The 24492-nt window shown below is 30.6% G+C and overlaps 1 protein-coding gene across 1 annotated transcript in view; it reads left to right on the top strand.

Annotated features, from left to right (window-relative positions):
- Positions 1-24492, top strand: part of LOC149798748 (uncharacterized) — a 337174-nt gene that overhangs the window by 205798 nt on the left and 106884 nt on the right. The window contains exons 53-62 of the mRNA XM_089957621.1: positions 290-403; positions 1103-1219; positions 3516-3629; positions 8292-8414; positions 13672-13788; positions 15136-15252; positions 18304-18417; positions 20009-20122; positions 20652-20771; positions 21429-21542. Coding sequence (XP_089813747.1) covers positions 290-403; positions 1103-1219; positions 3516-3629; positions 8292-8414; positions 13672-13788; positions 15136-15252; positions 18304-18417; positions 20009-20122; positions 20652-20771; positions 21429-21542 — 1164 coding nt within the window. The remainder of the gene's footprint in view (positions 1-289; positions 404-1102; positions 1220-3515; positions 3630-8291; positions 8415-13671; positions 13789-15135; positions 15253-18303; positions 18418-20008; positions 20123-20651; positions 20772-21428; positions 21543-24492) is intronic.

Below are 24492 nucleotides of genomic sequence, written 5' to 3'. Positions count from 1 at the left end.
AAATGCATGATATTGCTAAGAGTATCCATAAAACATTGACCTTCAGATGCATGATATTGCTAAGGGTATCTATGTGTTATTGGCACATTTCTAGTACTTACATCTGATTTTAGTATTATACAGCATAATTATTTTTTATAACAAATGCTTCAGAGGCTGTAGCATATGTATGGAGGTTTTCTTAATGAAATTAACATCAAGAGAAATGTGTTTTACTATTTATTCAATTGTTTTACTTGTCTATCACATATTTCTCTCTGCCTTTCAAGTCTGTTATTTCCTATTTCAGATGAAGATGAGTGCCTGAATGGGGTGTGCCAGAATGGTGCAAAATGTAATAACACAATAGGATCCTATAAATGTTTGTGTACAAATCAATTTACAGGGATTAATTGCACTGAAGGTAATTATTATTTGTTACTCATAGAAAACTATGCTCAGTTTCATATATGCAAAACTAAGCTTAGTTTCATTTTAGTATGTTAAAGTGATATTCTGCAAAATTAAGCTGAATTTCATGTCAGTATGTTAAAGTGATATTTAACAAAACTAAGCTTAGTTTCATGTTAGTATATTAAAGTGATATTTAACAAAACTAAGCTTAGTTTCATGTTAGTATATTACAGTGATATTTAACAAAACTAAGCTCAGCTTCATGTCAGTACATTACATGATAAACAACAATGCTGAATTTCATGTCAGTATATTAAAGTGATATTCAAAAAACTAAGCTCAGTTTCATGTCAGTATATTACATGATATTCAACAAAGCTAAGCTTACTTTCATGTCAGTATATTAAAATGATATTCAACAGAACTATACTCAGTTTCATGTCACTATATTACATGATATTCAACAAAACTGTTTAGTTTCATGTCATTATATTGCAGTGATATTCAATAGTAATGGTGCTTTATTTATTATATTTTTTTTATTGCATTGTGACATGGTTTATGACACCAGTCAGAATAATAGATTGCACAGGTAGTTAATCCATTATGTAATGAATAAGTTAATTTGTTTTATTTTTGGAGATCTTGCACCTCAAACTGCATAATGTACATGCCTTTTGGTTATCTCAATGCACATTCTGCATTTCAGATGTTAATGAATGTCAACTCTCAAACCCCTGCTTCAATCACGGAAACTGTAGCAATACATATGGATCATATCTTTGTATTTGCCCTGCTTCATGGACAGGAAAAAACTGTGAAACAGGTATGTGCATGCCCGAGTGTGTACCTGTATTTGACATAAACATTCGAAATAATGACACTAAGTTAAAATGATGGAACCCTTTATTTTAAATTTTATATTGTAAGTGAAATAAATGTTTTTTTTATTATAACAGTTTAAATCCCATTTAAGAAAGTGACATATTCAGTTCTCCATTATCTTTTTTCAAATTCTCCTTAAATTGAATTTCATCTCTTATTGTTTTTTCTTTTTTCCTCCCTGATCAGATTAAAATTAGGAAAATAGACTGCAACCTCTCAAATTCGGCTCTCCCAAATTGATATAAATCATCTTTTGTGTCTATAGCATATAAATAAATGGCAGTAACTCTTGCCATTTATCTCTTCTAATTACTCGGTGTAACCAGTTTTAAGCCTTACCTACAGTTCAGGCAAGATTGTATGGTAAACCTCCTAAAAATTCTTTATTATTTCTGTGGTTTTCAAACATCCATCGATGGATTGGGGGTTTTGGTGAACTGTCCTGCAATAGGGTATTAAAAACAGAGAAAAAGGTCAGACAGATATTGTGAGTGGCCACCCCAAGTCTCTGCTAACTTGAACTTGAACTGTCATTTAGGATGACACCTTTGAGTTGCCATTGCTGTTGAGGTAAAGTCATGGTCAGACTGTCTTTTCATGCACCCTTTACAGATGACTTTGCTGGCTCAGTGATGCTCCTTTTTCAGTCTGCTTGATCAAAATGTTGCAATCACAAACAAGGAATGATCATTCCTATGTTAATTGCATATATTTGGCTGGCTCATGACAGAAGATTTTTGAGTAAAGCCCCAACTTCAAGCTACAGTATGTATGGATGCCAGCAAACATGAATGCGGAGCCAACCTGTGCCAGGCTACTATATTGTTAGCAGCAATTTCTGGCCCATAGGCAGTGTCTCTTCACAGCAACCTTCTGGAAATGAAGGCTACACTCAAAGCCATTCATTTCTGGAAGGATCACCTCTGTGAAAAAGTAGTTCTAATCATGTCAGGTGATTTGGTGGTGGTTACCTACTGCCTCAGAAGGGTGAACCAAATGACCCAATCTGTGCTTTCTGGTTTGGCAGTTTCTTTGCTGGTACTCCCAGATCAGTATCAATGTGCAGATCAGACCCAATGTACAGGCTGACTCTTTGTTAAGAAAGGGTCAGATTATTCTTACCAAATGGTCCATCCATCTGTCAGTCTTCCATGGGATTTTACAAGCTTTGGGAGTACCCGATAATTTATCTATTGCATCAAGGTGGAATCACAAACATCCACTTTCATCCCTTCAGTTCCTGGACCATTTATGTACTTTAAGTTGGGAGGATTTTGTTGGCCTTTGCCTACGCACCCACAGTCTTAGTAATGAAAATAATGTAGATCTTGATGGGTTGGAACTGTAAATGTTCTGAGATGAGACAAGTCACCGGTCAGCAACACCATGGAGTCATAACAATGCTTTGTGCTTTTATGCTTAATGTATCCTTAGGGCCTCATGTAAGAATAATATATTATAATAATTTTGATCCCTCATAAAATGAAGTGTTTATTATCATTATTATTATCATTATTATTATCATCATCATCATTATTATTATTGCTATTGTTATTATTATTATTATTATTATTATTACCATCATCATTTTTAGTATTATTATCATCATTATTATTATCATTATTATGATAATTATTATTATTATTATTATCATTACTATTATTATCATCATCATCAATATTATTTTAGTATCATCATCATTATTATTATCATTATTATAATAATTATTATTATCATTATTATTATTATTATCATCATCATTATTATTATTATCATTATTATTATTACTATCATTAATATTATCATTATTGTTATAATAATAATAATAATAATAATAATAATAATAATAATAATAATTATTATTATTATTACTATTGTCATTATTATTATTATCAGCATTATAATTATTATTATTATTAACCATATAATTGTGACTGAAGTGGGTATATGATGGTACAGAGAATTCATCAGACTTGACTAAAACCAATGAAAATAAACCCTGCTGGTATATTTCATTATTAAAATGGCTGGCATATTCCATTATTAAAATGGCTGGCATATTTCATTATCATGGTACATAAAGGAAAGTAAACATAACAATTTATTTCCCATTGTCACAGATTGATACAATTATTATTTTAGACCAAACAAAACAAAAATTAAATTATATATCATCTTCATTCATTACTTGCTACATTGAAGTAATATCCAGATGTTTTTCTTATGCTACCTTGTAGACGTGAACGAGTGTCAAAGTATTGCTTGCCAAAACAATGGGACGTGCCAGAATTTAGTGGGAAGTTACCATTGTGATTGTCCATCTACGTGGACTGGACTCCTCTGTGATATAGGTAATGAAAAAACTCAGCATATTTTAAAATTTGTTATTATTTATGTTATTTGTAAATGGAAGGAAGATAGTCAAGTCAATTCATGTTTGTGGCAGGATAATGGTATATCTATAAACTTAATACAGTCTGATATGTTATAAATGCTACACACAACTTTATCAAGACTACTTTAGTGCTATATGGAGAAACACTAATGACAAAGATGTTTGCAATTTATTTTGCTTGAAGAAAAGACCATGCATGCAGCTTTTCCTAAATAATGCTGAAAATATCCCAAATGCAATAGATAATGCTGAAAAATATCCAAAATGTAATAGATAATGCCGAAAACATCTAAAATGAAATAGATAATGCTGAAAACATCTAAAATGCAATAGATAATGCTGAAAACATCCCAAATGTAATAGATAATGCTGAAAACATCCCAAATGCAATAGATAATGCTGAAAACATCTAAAATGCAATAGATAATACTGAAAACATCCCAAATGTAATAGATAATGCTGAAAACATCCAAAATGCAATAGATAATGCTGAAAACATCTAAAATGCAATAGATAATACTGAAAACATCCCAAATGCAATAGATAATGCTGAAAACATCCCAAATGCATAAGATAATGCTGAAAACATCTCAAATGCAATAGATAATGCTGAAAACATCCCAAATGCAATAGATAATGCTGAAAACATCCCAAATGCAATAGATAATGCTGAAAACATCTAAAATGCAATAGATAATGCTGAAAACATCCCAAATACAATAGATAATACTGAAAACATCCCAAATGCAATAGATAATGCTGAAAACATCTAAAATGCAATAGATAATACTAAAAACATCCCAAATGCAATACATAATGCTGAAAACATCTAAAATGCAATAGGTAATGATGAAAACATCCCAAATGCAATAGATAATGCTGAAAACATCCCAAATGCAATAGATAATGCTGAAAACATCTAAAATGCAATAGATAATGCTGAAAACATCCCAAATGCAATAGATAATGCTGAAAACATCTAAAATGCAATAGATAATGCTGAAAACATTCCAAATGCAATAGATAATGCTGAAGACATCCCAAATGCAATAGATAATGCTGAAAACATCCCAAATGCAATAGATAATGCTGAAAACATCCCAAATGCAATAGATAATGCTGAAAACATCTAAAATGTAATAGATAATGCTGGAAACATCCCAAATGCAATAGACAATGCTGAAAACATCCCAAATGCAATAGATAATACTGAAAACATCCCAAATGCAATAGATAATGCTGAAAACATCTAAAATGCAATAGATAATGCTGAAAACATCCAAAATGCAATAGATAATGCTGAAAACATCCCAAATGCAACAGATAATGCTGAAAACATGTAAAATGCAATAGATAATGCTGAAAACATCCCAAATGCAATAGATAATGCTGAAAACATCCCAAATGCAATAGATAAGGCTAAAAACATCCCAAATGCAATACATAATGCTGAAAACATCTAAAATGCAATATATAATGCTTAAAACATCCCAAATGCAATAGATAATGCTGAAAACATCCCAAATGCAATAGATAATGCTGAAAACATCTAAAATGCAATAGATAATGCTGAAAACATCCCAAATGCAATAGATAATGCTGAAAACATCTAAAATGCAATAGATAATGCTGAAAACATCCCAAATGCAATAGATAATGCTGAAAACATCCCAAATGCAATAGATAATGCTGAAAACATCTAAAATGCAATAGATAATGCTGAAAACATCCCAAATGCAATAGATAATGCTGAAAACATCTAAAATGCAATAGATAATGCTGAAAACATCTAAAATGCAATAGATAATACTGAAAACATCCCAAATGCAATAGATAATGCTGAAAACATCCAAAATGCAATAGATAATGCTGAAAACATCTAAAATGCAATAGATAATGCTGAAAACATCCCAAATGCAATAGATAATGCTGAAAACATCCCAAATGCAATAGATAATGCTGAAAACATCTAAAATGCAATAGGTAATGCTGAAAACACCCCAAATGCAACAGATAATGCTGAAAACATCCCAAATGCAATAGATAATGCTGAAAACATCTAAAATGCAATAGATAATGCTGAAAACATCTAAAATGCAATAGATGATACTGAAAACATCCCAAATGCAATAGATAATGCTGGAAACATCCCAAATGCAATAGATGATGCTGAAAACATCCCAAATGCAATAGATAATGCTGAAAACATCCCAAAAGCAATAGATAATGCTGAAAACATGTAAAATGCAATAGATAATGCTGAAAACATCCCAAATACAATTAATGACATTCAGATGTTTACAGTAAATACATTAATATTTTTAAGAAAGGCTGATTTTCTGCACAAAATTTTGAACAGTATGGCTCCATTATATCTCAGTGAACTATTTCATGCTAGAAAACAAGGCATGACTCCCAATTTAAGATTTATTTCAGCTTACTGTCTTTCCATCCCAAAACTAAATAAAGATCTCTTTAAGAAACATTTTCAATATACAGGATCATTAATTTGGAACATAAACCCAAAGGAAATTAGAGCAGATAGAAATATAACTTTAAATTGCAAATAATTAATTTTTTAGGTGATTGAAAAGTGGAACTTTTTTGATTTGATAAACACAATACAGCTTTAACTATAAATTCTCAAACCTTTCATTTTGTTGTCTCACAATTTATTTTGCTGTATTTGAATAATGCATCTAGTTGGAGCTCTTTCCTTTGTTTGTTTATTATGTCTGTATATATAAATTTAGCCAGCATGGATGTTTTTTAATTATGTCTGTATATATAAATTTAGCATAGTACTGATGTTTTGTTTTCTTTTGGATATGAAGTTATGTATTGATGCTTGATTCTGTTGTTTTTTTTGGGGCGGTAATTGGGTGTCTTAAAATAATTAAAATTTCTATGTGGCTTTGTCATGTATGCATCTATGTACTGTGTACGTAAATATGCATCTATGTACTGTTTATGTAAATATGCATCTATGTACTGTGCATATAAATATGCATCTATGTACTGTGTATGTAAATATGCATCCATGTACTGTGTATGTAAATATGCATCTATGTACTGTGTATGTAAATATGCATCCATGTACCGTGTATGTAAATATGCATCTATGTACTGTGTAAGTAAATATGCATCTATGTACTGTGTATGTAAATATGCATCTATGTACTGTGTATGTAAATATGCATCTATGTACTGTGTACATAAATATGCATCTATGTACTGTGTATGTAAATATGCATCTATGTACTGTGTATGTAAATATGTATCTATGTACTGTGTATGTAAATATGCATCTATGTACTGTGTATGTAAATATGTATCTATGTACTGTGTATGTAAATATGCATCTATGTACTGTGTATGTAAATATGTATCTATGTACTGTGTATGTAAATATGTATCTATGTACTGTGTATGTAAATATGTATCTATGTACTGTGTATGTAAATATGTATCTATGTACTGTGTATGTAAATATGCATCTATGTACTGTGTATGTAAATATGTATCTATGTACTGTGTATGTAAATATGCATCTATGTACTGTGTATGTAAATATGCATCTATGTACTGTGTACATAAATATGTATCTATGTACTGTGTATGTAAATATGTATCTATGTACTGTGTATGTAAATATGTATCTATGTACTGTGTATGTAAATATGTATCTATGTACTGTGTATGTAAATAGGTATCTATGTACTGTGTATGTAAATATGTATCTATGTACTGTGTATGTAAATATGCATCTATGTACTGTGTATGTAAATATGCATCTATGTACTGTGTATGTAAATATGCATCTGTGTACTGTGTATGTAAATATGCATCTGTGTACTGTGTATGTAAATATGCATCTATGTACTTTGCATGTAAATATGCATCTATGTACTGTGTACGTACATATGTATCTATGTACTGTGTATGTAAATATGCATCTGTGTACTGTGTATGTAAATATGCATCTATGTACTGTGTATGTAAATATGTATCTATGTACTGTGTATGTAAATATGTAGCTATGTACTGTTTGTAAAATATGTATATATGTACTTTGTATGTAGCTATGTAGCTATGTACTGTGTTTGTAAATATGCATTTAACAGAGGGCAACAAGGAGGAATAACCCCATGCAACTAACTGGGCCACCCTCTCTAAACAGAGTTGTTGATGTTGTTATTGTTATTGTTATTATTATTATTATAAGCTGTTTTATGTAATCATGATGAATGCTCTCTCTTAAGCAATAGATCAACTATGAGCACACTTATTTTTCTTTTGCATGCAGACATAGATGAAGAGAGGAAGAGAGAAAGAAATAGCATGATATTTTTCATCCATACCTACTGTCAAATCAATATTTTTTATGGAATGCCAATTTTCTTGAATTTCATGGTGGCTACATTGTTTGTAAAGACAACAGACACTGATCCTCTTGTAAAAACAATAGAAACCCCTCACACTCTTTGAATCTTATTACAGATGAGAAAGTAATTTTTCATGAAAACTGATTTTAATTCAAATAAATGAATTCACAATATGAAATAATATTAATTGCCACATTGTTTTTACTTGAAAACATTTTTTAACCTTTCAATAGATGTAAATGAGTGTCTTGCTATGAATGCCACAGCCTGTAAGAACAGTGGATTTTGTCAGAATATGGAAGGATCCTTCATTTGTCATTGTTTAGCAGGTTGGACTGGAAATACGTGTGAAGTGGGTAAGCCTAGCTTATTTTACCTTTATAATGCAGCTTCTGTATTTAAATATTCCTATAAGTTATTCATTTTATGTTTAGGAACTAATCATTATTAAGTTTCCATCATTTTCACCTTTCATTTTAAGTTTTGTAGTTGAAGTCTATTCATTCATAGATGTCCATTTTACAGCAGGTTTTGTTACTTCTATGAAATGGACAAAATGCCTTTCTAATGGAAAAGTTCTTGACAGATTATAGTAATGTACATCATGTTCTGATTCATGTAAAATTGCGCAATTGAACCATGCATTTAAAGCACTTGGCACATTCAGAACATCAGCCTAATGCAGGTCATGTGTAGAAATTAAAGTCTGATGCATGCATTACATTAAGTCTAAGAAACTGAACTTTTTTGTAAAAATTGTATTGGTTGTTTTCAATCAGGTTTTATTTTTACTGAGAAAGTGATAGATGCCAAGTAACACTGATACTCGACTACTTATTACATATTGTTATTAAGTAGCACTGATACCCGACTAGTTATAGCATATTGTTATTAAGTAACACTGATACCCGACTAGTTATGGCATATTGTTATTAAATAACACTGATACCCGACTAGTTATATGCATATTGTTATTAAGTAACACTGATACCGGACTAGTCATGGCATATTGTTATTAAGTAACACTGATACCTGACTAGTTATGGCAGATTGTTATTAAGTAACACTGATACCAGACTAGTCATGGCATATTGTTATTAAGTAACACTGATACCTGACTAGTTATGGCAGATTGTTATTAAGTAACACTGATACCGGACTAGTCATGGCATATTGTTATTAAGTAACACTGATACCGGACTAGTCATGGCATATTGTTATTAAGTAACACTGATACTGGACTAGTCACGGCATATTGTTATTAAGTAACACTGATACCTGACTAGTTATGGCAGATTGTTATTAAGTAACACTGATACCCAAAAACTAGTTATGGCATATTGTTATTAAGTAACACTGATACCCGACTAGTTATGATATATTGTTATTAAGTAACACTGATACCCAGCTAGTTATGGCAGATTGTTATTAAGTAACACTGATGCCCGACTAGTCATGGCATATTGTTATTAAGTAACACTGATACCGGACTAGTCATGGCATATTGTTATTAAGTAACACTGATACCTGACTAGTTATGGCATATTGTTATTAAGTAACACTGATACCTGACTAGTTATGGCATATTGTTATTAAGTAACACTGATACCCGACTAGTTATAGTATGTTCTTATAAAAGTTTATTTCTTTTTTATTGTGTGTACAGTGATGTATTATATGTAAATATAATAGAGGGCCATAATATGGATTATTACTATGCAACTAATTGTGTCACATCTTTAAATACAGTCATAATTGTTAGTATTATTATTATTATTATTATTATTATTATTATCATTATTATTATTATTATTATTATTATTATTATTATTATTATTATTATAGATAAATCAGTGTCATGCAAAATAATTTCATTGTGAGATTCCATTTCTGTCTCACTGGTGAGTAAGTAAAAGGGTTTGTCTTGCGCAAGGAAAATTAACATCATCTGCATTGCTAAGTTAGTGTGTAAAGGTCTGGCTAGATAGTTTTAATCAAGGTTCAATGAGGATTTTTTTTATTATTTTTAAAAATGAATAAGTAATTCTGTAGTCAAAACATGCTTTGTCAAGAGTTGAATACATGAGCAGTAAACATCCTTTGTGTTGTACAAGCTGCAAGTTGTTTCGTTGTCAGATCATGCTGCTCACAGTTCTTGGGTTTTGGTAACTCATGGAGAATTGCTGATTACTCCTGGGTATTTGCTGATAATTCATGAATAAATGTTGATTTCACCTGGATATTTGCTGGTGACTCATGGATAATTGCTGATTACCCCTGGATATTTGCTGGTAATTCATGGATAATTGCTGATTACACCTGGATATTTGCTGGTAACTCATTGATAATTGCTGATTACCCCTGGATATTTACTGGTAACTCATTGATAATTGCTGAATAACCCTGGATATTTGCTGGTAACTCATTGATAAATGCTGATTTCACTTGGATATTTGCTGGTAACTCATGGATAATTGCTGATTACACCTGGATATTTGCTGGTAACTCATTGATAATTGCTGGTTACCCCTGGATATTTGCCAGTAATTCATGGATAAGTGCTCAGTACACCTGGATATTTGTTGGTAACTCATGGATAATTGCTGATTACTCCTGGGTATTTGCTGATAATTCATGAATAATTGCTGATTTCACCTGGATATTTGCCTGTAACACATGGATAATTGCTGATTACACCTGGATATTTGCTGGTAACTCATGGATAATTGCTGAGTACACCTGGATATTTGTTGGTAACTCGTGGATAGTTGCTGTTTACTCATAAAATTTCAAAATGGTGAGAACTTTACTCTTTTGACAGAAAACTTTTCTAGAGCTGTCATGGAACTAAAACAATATATTCTGCTTTGAGCAGTTTCCATCTTTTGTCAAGGCACACGTTTTATAGCAATGATTTGGGTGTGACCTTGACCTGCAGGCCTTGGCCTTCTTTCTGTTTCTCCAGTGCAATAAATACAATTTTACTTTCTTTGCAATGTGCACTCCAGATGTTTTCTGTTGTACCTGAAAACCTTAAATCTAAGAAGGCAGTGTGAAAACTGGCACAGAACTTAATCAATATAATAAACATTTATTTCTATCAAATGTCATCTTAAGCAGGTTGACAGTTTTATGATATTATGTTTAAAGGTCCAAGTGAGTATGACATTGAAACTGACATGTTGTGATTCAAATTAAAATGCCAATACACGATCAGATTGACACAATTTATGTTTTTCTTCTAATCTGATATATTTTCATAATCAAATGACTCATGGGTTTAGCCATGCCTGTCAAAGTCAAGAAACTAGATCGACTTCCATCTTTGAACCTACATTATGATGAATCTAATTTCAGTCAAGTCACTTTTTAGTCACTTTTTTTCAAGCATTGTGAGCTATGATTTTTCTCTTCCTATTTTGAATACTGATGTCATTCAGAATATTTCAGTAATGTATTTCTAAAATCTTTGGTAAGAAATAGATAACATACTGTAACGGAAACTCCCTTGGTACACTACCATGAGTCTTGCTATCTCAGGTTCTTTAGGATAGGTCTTTGTATTTGAAGTGATACCCCACTGAATCATCATGATGATGTCTTCACACAATACTGCTTCATAACACACCAAACCGTAGCAGCCACAGTTGCACATATATATATATATATATATATATATATATATATATATATATATATATATATATCATCATCATCAGTCTTTTGACCTAGTGTGGTCATCGAGGCACTGTGCTGTAGAACATCTGACCAGTTCCCTCCACTTGTCTTGATCATGTGCCAATGCCTGTGTGTCTCTGCAAAACTTTTCCTGGTCCATTCTGTGATGTTGTCAGTCCACTTTTTTCTCTGTCTACCTCTCCTTCTGCCACCCTGGACGCTGCCCTGCAGGACTGTTGTGTATAGACTGTGTGTATGTGTGTATATATATATATATATATATATATATATATATATATATATATATATATATATATATATATATATATATATATATATATATATATATATATATATATATATATATATATATATAGGTGGAATCATGTGACCCAAACTAAGATGCTAGATGGTGTTACAAAGCTCATTAACATGTAAAATCAAACACAAATTTTAACGAAATGAAAATTACTGTCCATGGGTTTTTCTTGTTACAATACGATAAAAATACCATAGCAAAATGCCAATTAATCTTATATGAAATCTGATAAAATGCCATGGAATTTTATGTAGTTAATATGGTCCAGTCTTCAATTTATATCAGTATGAATAATTAGTTGTTGTTGACTTTTACAGTAATACTGAATAACTTAGCATAACATAGCATAGCATGCAACAAATTGTAAGTCAATTGTCTGAAGATAAAGAATAAATGAGTTGGGTACCCACACTTTTTGTAGTATGTTGAATACTACCTTATAAGCCCAGTCTCAGAATGCACACATCCAGATCTGACATCGCATTATGCACTAGCAGGTGTGGGTCTATGCAGTTTGTTGGGATAATTAATAGAACAAACAGCACAAGCTGGCACATTATGCAAGAGCATATCAGGGTTGATGTTGTTTGCAGTTGGTCTAATCTTATGTAGCAGTTTATATATGACAAACATACATTCTTTAATCCATTTCATGGACAGACCTGCCAGTTGATCATTGTAGCAGTTTATATACGACAAACATACATTCTTTAATCCATTTCATGGACAGACCTGCCAATTGATCATTGTAGCAGTAGTTTCCATAACCATAAATTGAAATATAGCTGAGCAACCACATATATTCTTTTAAGCCTGGTGTAACAATTACTTACCAGAAAAATGTAAGCCGTTCAGGGAAAGAAAGGGTTCTGTGTTTGGTTGTGAACATTAGTTTGCAATTATTCTTCAGAATAGATTTAAATTTCTGTTATATATATATATATATATATATATATATATATATATATATATATATATATATATATATATATATATATATATATATATATATATATTAGCCAAAATGCGACCTTTGGTCAACATGTGAGTAAGCTTTAGGCAACCACAGTTGCCTAAAGGATATATCTAGTGTTGCCCAAAAGTTAGATGATTTTCTACTGTTTCTGTGAAAATAAAACTGTATTAGTTACTTGATATATATAAATGAGATAGCAGTAAGGTTAAAAACTTATTTTTAAGTCAACTTTATTTAAAAGGATGCTTAGATGTTTAAATTTTAATTTTGTATATATAGTCACGGTGCAACCTTTTGGCGACATCATGTATATTATGGATGTCTTTGTTGGTAGCATGTATGTTTATATCACTAAAATAGATTTTAAGTTTATTTTTTATCATCATCATTTTTATGTATCGCACCATTAGCATAGATAATGAAATACCATATCCCCACATATTGGCTAGATATTTTGCCCACTTCTAGGTTTAGTTTGCAATTATTTCTCAAAATAGATTTAAATTTCTGTTATATAGTTATATATATATATATATATATATATATATATATATATATATATATATATATATATATATATATATATATATATATATATATAATGTGATATTATTTATTTTTACATTTAATTTTTCTTCAGATGTCAATGAATGCTTGATTCCCACTACCTGTGAAAATGGTGGTACTTGTATTAATGGAATGGGATCATATAACTGTGTCTGTGCATCAGGATGGACAGGAAAAAATTGTCAACAGGGTAATCTCCCCTTGTTTTATAATAAATATGTCCATATAAAGCCCCTCATATAATACAGGTATGGCTACATCCAAAAAATGTGTTTTATCATTGCTACCTGATTTATTTTAATTAAAGGAAAACAAACTTCAATTTGTGTGTGTCTTTAATAAATATACAAAGTGAACTGATATATATTCTCAACCTTAATGAAGTCTGTAGACCCAATTGAAAGATATGGCTTATATAGTTTCAAACATTCTCATTCATAGCCTAAGCTACAAGAATTGGCATGATGGATGTCATCACTAAGTTATATGTATTCTATCGCCAAAATATTAGTCTACCATGTGGCTATTATCGTAATGTTTTGGTCAAAACTAATACAGTACAATATTAAAATTACATAATAAATACTGAAGATGTATTAAGTTTATGGAGATATGCAAAGAACCAGTTTTCATGGCTGTCAGATTTGTGCAGACTACATTAGAAACTGAACATTTGTACTACAGCATGAGGAACTGAAAATTTGTACTACAGCATGAGGAACTGATAATTTGTACTACAGCATTTGGAACTGAATACTTGTTGTACATCATTCAATATCTGTTGCTGATTCATTACATAACATTTTGTCAACATTCTCCAAGATACTGCTAAGACATGTACTTTTAATAAGGGTGAGATGCATTAGATTTGTTGAAAATTGCTACATGTCATATCATCATGACAATATGTGCTATGTCCTACCTTAGGGGTCCTATCTTCAGGTCAATAGTTTAGGCTTCAGTCTCATTTACTCTGCTAACTGACAAAGCTATGTATACTTGTACACTTTGACTAGAAGATTGCACATTTGAGGTCTTATCATAAAGGTCAAGGTCACAGCTCAACTCTTAAATTTTGGGAGGTTTCTGCTTTTTATGAAGTATGAACCATGATACACTTAATGAACCATGATACTGAGCCATGATATTTTGAATAGTCATGGTTTATCATGAAGGCCAAGGTCATGGTCACTATGTTGTTTTAATACATCATGCTAATGTTATACACGATACCGAAGGCATTGTAGCTTGGTTACTTTGTACCCAATAACTTTAAAGCTGTCTTAAAGATCTTAAATTTCAGGTTTGTGAACTTTTGACCTCACCATGGTAGATAGGGAACATGAATCTGATTAGCTTCATGTCTTTTTTAGCAAACTGAGTATACAATATATAAATTATATTGCATATACAGACTAGGTATATCATTGTCTTACCAAGTACATGTTACTTCCATGCTCTCCCATCATACTTTTTACTATTGATGTACAAATACTATAATCTATAAATGTATTATAAAACTTTTCCATAATTTCAGACATAAATGAGTGCACCACACAGAATCCATGTCAAAATGGAGCAGCATGTATAAATGGAATGGGGACATATACATGTCAGTGTGCACCTGGTTATTCAGGGAGAAACTGTGAAATTGGTTTGTGTCTTCCAACTCAATACAATTTATTTTTTCTGAATACTTCAACTATGCACATTTTTTTCTTAATCTTAGGTTGTCAAAACATCCTGTAATGTCATGGTTATTCTGTGCTTTATATCTAGGGTTAATTTCAGTGTTATTCTGTACTTCATATCAAGTGTTAATGTCATGTTAATTATGTACTTCATATCTAAAGTCAAAGCTATTCTGTACTTCATAGCTCAGGTCAATGTCACGGTTATCCTGTACTTCATGTCTAGGGTTAATGTCAGTGTTATTATGTGCATCATATCTAGTGTTAATGTCATGTTAATTATGTACTTCATATCTAAAGTCAAAGCTATTCTGTACTTCATAGCTCAGGTCAGTGTCAGGGTTATTCTGTACTTCATGTCTAGGGTTAATGTCAATGTTATTCTGTGCATCATATCTAGTGTTAATGTCATGTTAATTATGTACTTCATATCTAGGTTTAAAGTCAAAGCTATTCAGTACTTCATAGCTAGGGTTAATTTAAGGTTATTCTTTACTTCATATCTAGGGTTAATGTCAAGGTTATTCTGTACTTCATATCTAGGGTTAATGTCAAGATTTATTCTGTACTTCATATCTAGGGTTAATGTCAAGGTTATTCTGTACTTCATATCTAGGGTTAATTTAAGGTTATTCTTTACTTCATATCTAGAGTTAATGTCAAGGTTATTCTGTACTTCATATCTAGGGTTAATATTAAGGTTATTCTGGACTTCATATCTAGGGTTAATGTCAAGGTTATTCTGTGCTTCATATCTAGGGTTAATATTAAGGTTATTCTGGACTTCATATATAGGGTTAATGTCAAGGTTATTCTGTGCTTCATATCTAGGGTTAATATTAAGGTTATTCTGGACTTCATATATAGGGTTAATGTCAAGGTTATTCTGTGCTTCATATCTAGGGTTAATATTAAGGTTATTCTGGACTTCATATATAGGGTTAATGTCAAGGTTATTCTTTGCTTCATATCTAGGGTAAATATTAAGGTTATTCTGGACTTTATATCTAAGGTTGCTCTTGTCTTTTGATTTTTAGGTAATGTTTATAATATCTATGACCAGCCATATATTAGTAAGATTTTGAATACCTCATTTTTTTCTGTGTCAGATCTAAAGTTTCTTTAATAGCCTAATGCTCAAAAAGTGTTAAATTTTCATTTTCATATTTCTCTATTTTTTGACTGCTGAGAATTTAGTTGATAATAAATCAAATATTAGATGCCATGAAATTTTCTTTACATCTTCAATAATTGCTGAACCCAGTAATGATTTCTATGCAGAAAAATACCCAGTAACAATTTATAAAGGGAAAAATACTTTATTTCATGACATGTACATGAAACAACTGTTATAGAATGTTTTAAAAATAATACTTCTGGCCAAGGACCCATTCTCAGCATAGTGCTAATATCTTTTTATTTTATGCAAATTTTAATTCATTTCCATACCTTTAAAAGCAGGAATAATAGGTAAAACTTTGTGTCTGCTGGTGATATATTATCACTGTGATGACAGTTGGTATACAGTGAAAACAGGTCGATGGCAAGTAATTTAAATATTACTTAGCTTATAAGCAGAGCTCTGAAGTAATTTATAAATGCTTTAAAATTAGACACCAAGTTCATTGTAGACTGAAGTCATCAGTTAAACTAAATAAAGTATGTTCTGTGGGGACAAGTGTAAATATAATGCAGCATATATATTGGGTTACAGTGACCTTTATCCTTATAGTAGTTCATTCACTACAGACTTTCACTTACTTTGGTGAAGTTTCTGAGACAACTGTTTGAAAACCTTCCATACCTTACTCTTCAAAGACTGTATAACTTGTGTGAGCCATTTTCTGAATTTTGGTCTGCCCATATTGTCTGTAAAAATTTATCTCCAGTCAGCATACATGCAGTTTATAATATTCACTGAAAATTGATCTCCAGTCAGCGTACATGCAGTTTATAATATTCATTGAAAATTGATCTCCAGTCAGCATACATGCAGTTTATTATATGTCATTGAAAATTGATCTCCAGTGAGCATACATGCAGTTTAAAATATGTCATTGAAAATTGATCTCCAGTGAGCATACATGCAGTTTATAATATTCATTGAAATTGATCTCCAGTCAGCATACATGCAGTTTATAATATTCATTGAAAATTGATCTCCAGTCAGCATACATGCAGTTTATAATATGTCATTGAAATTGATCTCCAGTCAGCATACATGCAGTTTAAAATATGTCATTGAAAATTGATCTCCAGTCAGCATACATGCAGTTTATAATATTCATTGAAAATTGATCTCCAGTCAGCATACATGCAGTTTATAATATTCATGTATGTAACTGCTTAATCTAATATTACAGTGTGTTGCACACATAGTGTTGTAACCAGGTTACAGGATTGTATCAATCACACATTTCTGTGACCTACTTTTGCAAATAATTACATAAATGACAAAATTAGGTCGGTGCATATCCTAACAAGGGAAATCATGCAATATGACAACAATCCCACACAGTTTCCTTAGGTATGTGCATATCCTAACAAGGGAAATCATGCAAAATGACAACAATCCCGCACAGTTTCATTATGTCTGTGCATATCCTTAAAAACGTAAATGCGAGTAATAGATGTAGAATTCAGCAATGATAGTTAAGATTCTTCACACATGAAGTTAATACTGTATCAGTTTTTTACATGTGAAGTCTAGTTTTGCTTAGGTAGGTTCCACAAAGATAGGTTCCACAATTGCAGTCTGTATGAGAAGCCATCAGACATTGTGTTAACGTGTATTCATAAATATGTATTGAGGCAGATTACTGACTTCTGAGATCCTGGCAGTAATTTGAAATGTCTATTTTGTGCAGAAATATAATTAGTAAGTTTGTGATTGCAATCCTTAAGCTGGGATCTCCCCATCTTTTGGAGAGTCCTAGTAGCAACACTCAATATGTTTGCAGTAATGGTACTACTTAATGTTCACATTCTAATTTTATGAAATGTATTTTCTTTAGATATAAATGAATGCCTGCAAAACCCCTGCCTTTACAATGGCAATTGTACTAATGTGCCTGGCTCATTTGTTTGCAAATGTCAAGCAGGAAGAACTGGAACTACCTGCCAGAATGGTAATCAATAACAACTTTTTTTAACAAAATTTTTGAAAAAATATAAAATCTCTGCATTTTAATCACAAAATTAAAATGGAGATTGGTTTTAATAAAATTAATAAATGTAATTAAGATAGAGATTAGTCTTAATAAAATTAATAAATATATACTTATGTTCTTGATTTTAGGATGTTGCAGATTAAGTTGTTTTTGTCACTGTTAAACTTTGTATAACCCTTGAATCAATTAGAAGAATGTCTTTCTTGATTTATATCTCAATATTTTGAAGTGCCATGCATTGTTAAGCATATGAAATTTAATAAATTTTGAACATTATTAGTTCCTTAAATGTATATCAGATCTTAAATTGAAATATTGTACAGCATGGAAAATATTGTGAAATGCACATGGACTGTATGGGACACAAAATCTTTGTATTTTGCATCCATTATCTGTCAACACTTACTATTTTCAATAGCTTCTTAAAAAACACTGAACCAGTTTTAACCATTTTTAGAGCCTTCTTTTATAAAGACCTTTTAGTTTTATAAAATGATTCAGATCTACAATTAAATATGACAAAGGTAAATTATATATATATATATATATATATATATATATATATATATATATATATATATATATATATATATATATATATATATATATATATATATATATGACTTCTTTTCAAAAACACATCAGAAGAATGTAACCAAATTTGACAGGTAGCATTGTGGCATAAGGACATTTTAGGTTTCATGAAAGGTGCCAACTTGCCATTAGGTATGGCAACCATTACTAAAAGTATAACATTCATTAAACATCTCAAAAAACTGCAAAACACAATTATATACAATTTGACAGAAAGTGTTTGGCACAAAAACATGTAAGAGTCATGAAAATGATGCCAATCAGAAATGACCATCAAGCAACATCTATGTAAAAATCAGACAACAGAATTTTACCAGATTTGAACAAAAATGCTTGGCTTAAAGACCTTTAAATTTTTAAAAATGGTGCAAAGAATCCAACATCAAATATGGCTGCTGCTACTTATGAATAGACAAACCTTTATGTGATTTCTTCTCAGAAATTGGATGTTGTAATTAAACCACATTGGACAGAAAGCATGCTGACATAAAGGTCTTAAATTCATGCAAATGATGCTGATCTACCATTAAATATCATAGAAAAATCTTCAAACTGCTGATCTATCATTAAATGTCATAGAAAACCTTCACACAACGCTTAACCAAACCAGTCAACACAATTGGAACAAACTTTGGCAGAATGCATCCTTGAAATCCATATTTCTTTGTCAATTTCTGTTCCATTTGGCCTTTAGGGTAGATGTCAGCCAAATGAATGATGTCAGCCTCACTTGGGCCTCTTGTTTTTGTAATTCGTAGCTAAATCTCTTAAGTGCATACATACATGTATATCTTAGAAGTTTATACATATTTCATTCAAGCAAAAAAAATATTGCTTTAATGCTAATAGAAACAACTAGACAATAGGCATAAAAGATTGGAATCACCTAAAATAAATATTTTTCAATTATCTCAGGATGGAGTCCCTAAAATATACAAAGGACTTTTTGTTGCAGATGTCGATGAATGTATTTCCTTCCCTTGCAAGAATGGAGGAACATGCAACAACAACTTTGGGTCATATATTTGTATCTGCCCTCCAAACTGGACTGGGCCAACCTGTCAGGATGGTGAGAAAGCCAATTGTCATTATTGAAGACATGGCGTAAAGTTGTAACAAAAGCATAACATTTGGGGGAATTTGTGCGGAAACTAAATTTACACAAAGATTATTTGTGAGAAAATTAAATGATGTAATATTGATGATTAGTTAGAAAACTGAAACAAAAATGCTGAATATTTTGTATTTGTGAGATGGAGTTAAAGTGCTTTTATAGTAATTTAAAGAAAAATCAGAAGGATGCATAGTGATTACTCTTGTATTTATTTATATCCTTTTTATTAAGTATAGCAGAATGTTGCATGTAAAAGTCACTGCAAACATGTCCCAGATGGTATTTTAAAGTCACTGGTAACATGTCGCAGATGGAATTTTAAAGCCACTGCAAACATGACCCATATTGAATGATTTGTGAGTAAAATATTCCTTTTTTTGCTGTGCTTGACCTATAATAAATAAAGAATATCCAGTATGTCCAGCTGTTATACATATACATTTAATTATAAGTTTGTTTCATAAATTGTTTCTTTCTCCATCAGATGTGAATGAGTGCCTAGACAGTTTTCAGTGTCTACACAAAAGCACATGTAACAATACACTCGGAGGTTTTATCTGTGAAAATTGTGATCCAGGCTGGACAGGGAAACGTTGCGAATTAAGTAGATATTATACATACATACATACATATATACATACATACATACCTACATACATACATACATACATACATACATACACGCATGCATACATACATACATACATACATACATACATACATGCATACATACATACATACTTGCATGCATGCATGCATGTATACATACACATGCATGCATGTATACATACATACATACATACATACATACATACTATTGTAATTTTTATGCAGACATGTATAACGTATTTAATATATATTGTGAAAAACATATATTGGCTCTTTTCTGTATTAAAGTCAAGAAAATTTAATGGTTTTGGAAATTATCTCCACATTGAGTTGATAGATATGCTGTACCATCTGTACTGACTCCCAGTAAATATTTGTGAATAAACCAAACACCATTGTAATGAACAGATGCCATGATTAAATAATCACCTTCTGATTTTTTAAGAAGTAGCTTCCAACAAAACATGTCATATGACCAATAATAGATTGGTGAATTTTAGTAATTCAGAGTGTGAAATTATTGGAAATGGTGGTGGGAAATTTCACTATGTACAAATGTTTGGTTAATAATATGTTATTGTGTTATGTGTGTGTCTAAAATGTTTAATTACACATATTGAGTATGCTAATATCAGTGATCGATTTGTTCCAGATATAAATGAGTGCACTTCAAATCCCTGTTTCAATAATGCAACATGCATCGATGCTGAGGGGTCATTTATTTGTCACTGTAAAGAAGGGTGGACAGGACAACTGTGTTCTACAGGTATTGATTACATTGTTGCTGATATTTATACCATAAATCAGTTCTTTTTGTACTGTTGCCATATTTAGGAAGGGTGAAGTCCTATACTTTTGTCCATCCATCCAGTCCCCTTACAGGCTAATGTCCTATCACATTTGTCACAAAATTTATTTCCACTCTGTACCTTTTAAAAGATGTGATGAATCAAAAAGAAATTTGTGTGAGGTTCTAAATGGATCAAAAACAAATTTAAAAGGCTCTTAATAGATGAAAAACAAATTTAAGAGGCTCTTAATGGATCAAAAAGAAATTTGTATGAGGTTCTTAATGGATCAAACATAAATTTATATGAGGTTTTTATTGGATCAAAAAGACATTTGTATGAGACCATTAATGGATCAAAAAGAACTTTGTATGAGGATAATAGATCAAAACAAAAATTGTATGAGGTTCTTTGATCAAAAAGAAATTTCCATAAGGTTCTTAATGGAACAAAAAGAAATTTGTATGAGGTTCTTAATGAATCAAACAGAAATTTCTATGAGGCTTTTAATGGATCAAAAAGACATTTATATGAAGTTCTTAATAGATCAAAAAGAAATTCTATGAGATCCTTAATGGGTCAAAATGAAATCTGTATGATGCTCTTAATGGATCAAAAAGAAATTTTTATGAGGTTCTTAATGGATCAGAACGTAATTTGTATGAGGTTCTTGGATCAAAAAGAAATTTTTTTGAGATTCTTAATGGATCAAAAAGAATTTTGTTAGAGGTTCTTAATGGATCAAAAAGAAATTTGTATGAGGTTCTTAGATCAAAAAGAAATTTGAGGTTCTTCATGCATCAAAAAGAAATTTGTATGAGACTTTTAATGGATCAAAAAGAAATTTGTATGAGACTCTTAATGGATCAAAAAGAAATTTGTATGAGACTTTTAATGGATCAAACAGAAATGTGTATGAGACTTTTAATGGATCAAAAAGAAATTTGTATGAGACTCTTAATGGATCAAACAGAAATGTGTATGAGACTGTTAATGGATCAAAAAGAAATTTGTATGAGACTCTTAATGGATCAAAAAGAAATTTGTATGAGACTTTCAATGGATCAAAAAGAAATTTGTATGAGGTTTTTCAGTAAGAAGACTTATGTCAAGTTTGATTTTTACCATTTTCTTGCAAATTTTAATGAAATTATGGGCCCTGTTTGGTTCCAGCTTTGCCCGCCCTTTTTGTTTCCACTCAATAGCATTTGAAGTGCTTCATGGATTGAAATCAAATTTGATGTATGGCTTAACATTAAGAAGTTCAATTTTCAAAGATTTCATGACTTATGGAGTTATGGCCCCTGTTTGAATTTGATCTTTGCATTATGGTTTCATTTTCATGCATTAACCTTTGAAGGAATGCATGGATTAAAATACAATCTTGCTTTTGGCTTTACATTAAAATGATATAAGGTTATATTATCACCATTTTTTCTATTATTATGGTTTTTGATTTAGAATTTTGCCTTTCTTTAATTTCTTCTCAGTAATTTTGTAAGGACACCATGAATTGAAATTATGTTTGGTATGGCATTTTGCATTAAAAGATCAAGGTCAAGTTCAGTTTTTACCATTTTCTGTGTTATATGGATTAATTTGTTCTTTAGAAGCTATCAATGTCACTGGCATTATAAGACAGTGAACTTCAATGTGATACAGATGCATGTTTTTTTAGCAGTCATGGATGTCATTGTCATTATAAAACAATGAAAGTTTCAATCAGCATATCTAAAGTTATTCACCGAAATTGAGTAATTAATATTTAATCACTTCACCATAAAAGATTCAAAGGAAAATAGTTTGTAATGAGCTTATTAACAGAACAAAAATTATGTATATTAATAGTTATATTTATATTCCAAGTTATTCCAAAAAAGAAAAATTTAATGTTGATGAGTCAGCAGAATAAACATTTGGCTAACCACAAAGCACCACAAACAAATGTCACATGATTACCTACATAAATATTGAACTATGTCTGGTATTTTATTTGATATTATATAAGGACATTTATGTCTTGATTTGGCTTAAAAAATATGCAACAGGTCTTAAATTAATACCTGCTGACAGGCTTAGAAATATGGAACAGGTTTAAAATTATTACCCACTGACATGGTTAGAAAATATGGAACTGGCCTTAAATTAATACCCACTGACAGGTTTAGAAATATATGGAACAGGTCTTAAATTAATACCCACTGACAGGCTTACAAAATATGGAACAGGTTTTAAATTAATACCCACTGACATGGTTAGAAAATATGGAACAGGTCTTAAATTAATACCCATTAATAGGCTTAGAAAATATGGAACAAGTTTTAAATTCCTACTTGCCATATCAAAATATTGGTATTAAATTTCAATTATTTGTTGCCCAAGATTTCATTAGTAATATGCACATTGATAAATACAAAACTTTGAGGAAATACTGTCCTTTAAACATGTTTGTAATTTATACTGTAACATGCTTAGGATTAATTGCATGTTGTTACAGTGAAACTCAGTTTAATTGCATGTAGTTACAGTGAAACTCAATGAACCGGTTTTGACATTAAGAATGATGCAAATAATGGATCTGTGTATGTAAATGATAACAACCAAAAGCCAGTAGAGAAGAAATCTTTGTAAAGTAAAGACATTACCATTTGGTTATATATATATATATATATATATATATATATATATATATATATATGTATATGTATATGTATATATATATATGTATATATATATATATATATATATATATATATATATATATATATATATATATATATATATATATATATATATATATATATATATGTTTGTATGTATGTATTTATGTTTTGGATTGTAACATTAAATACATAACTGCAAAGTAAAAATGTTACCATATAGAATATACTTTTGGTTGTAATATTAAACAAAACTGCAGTGTAAAGA

The sequence above is a fragment of the Sinohyriopsis cumingii genome, chromosome 5 (genome assembly GCF_028554795.1).
Source record: "Sinohyriopsis cumingii isolate HCF-2022 chromosome 5, ASM2855479v2, whole genome shotgun sequence".
NCBI classification, from domain to species: domain Eukaryota; kingdom Metazoa; phylum Mollusca; class Bivalvia; order Unionida; family Unionidae; genus Sinohyriopsis; species Sinohyriopsis cumingii.
Note: the sequence above shows the minus strand (reverse complement) of the source record. Positions and strands in the feature narration are given on the sequence as shown.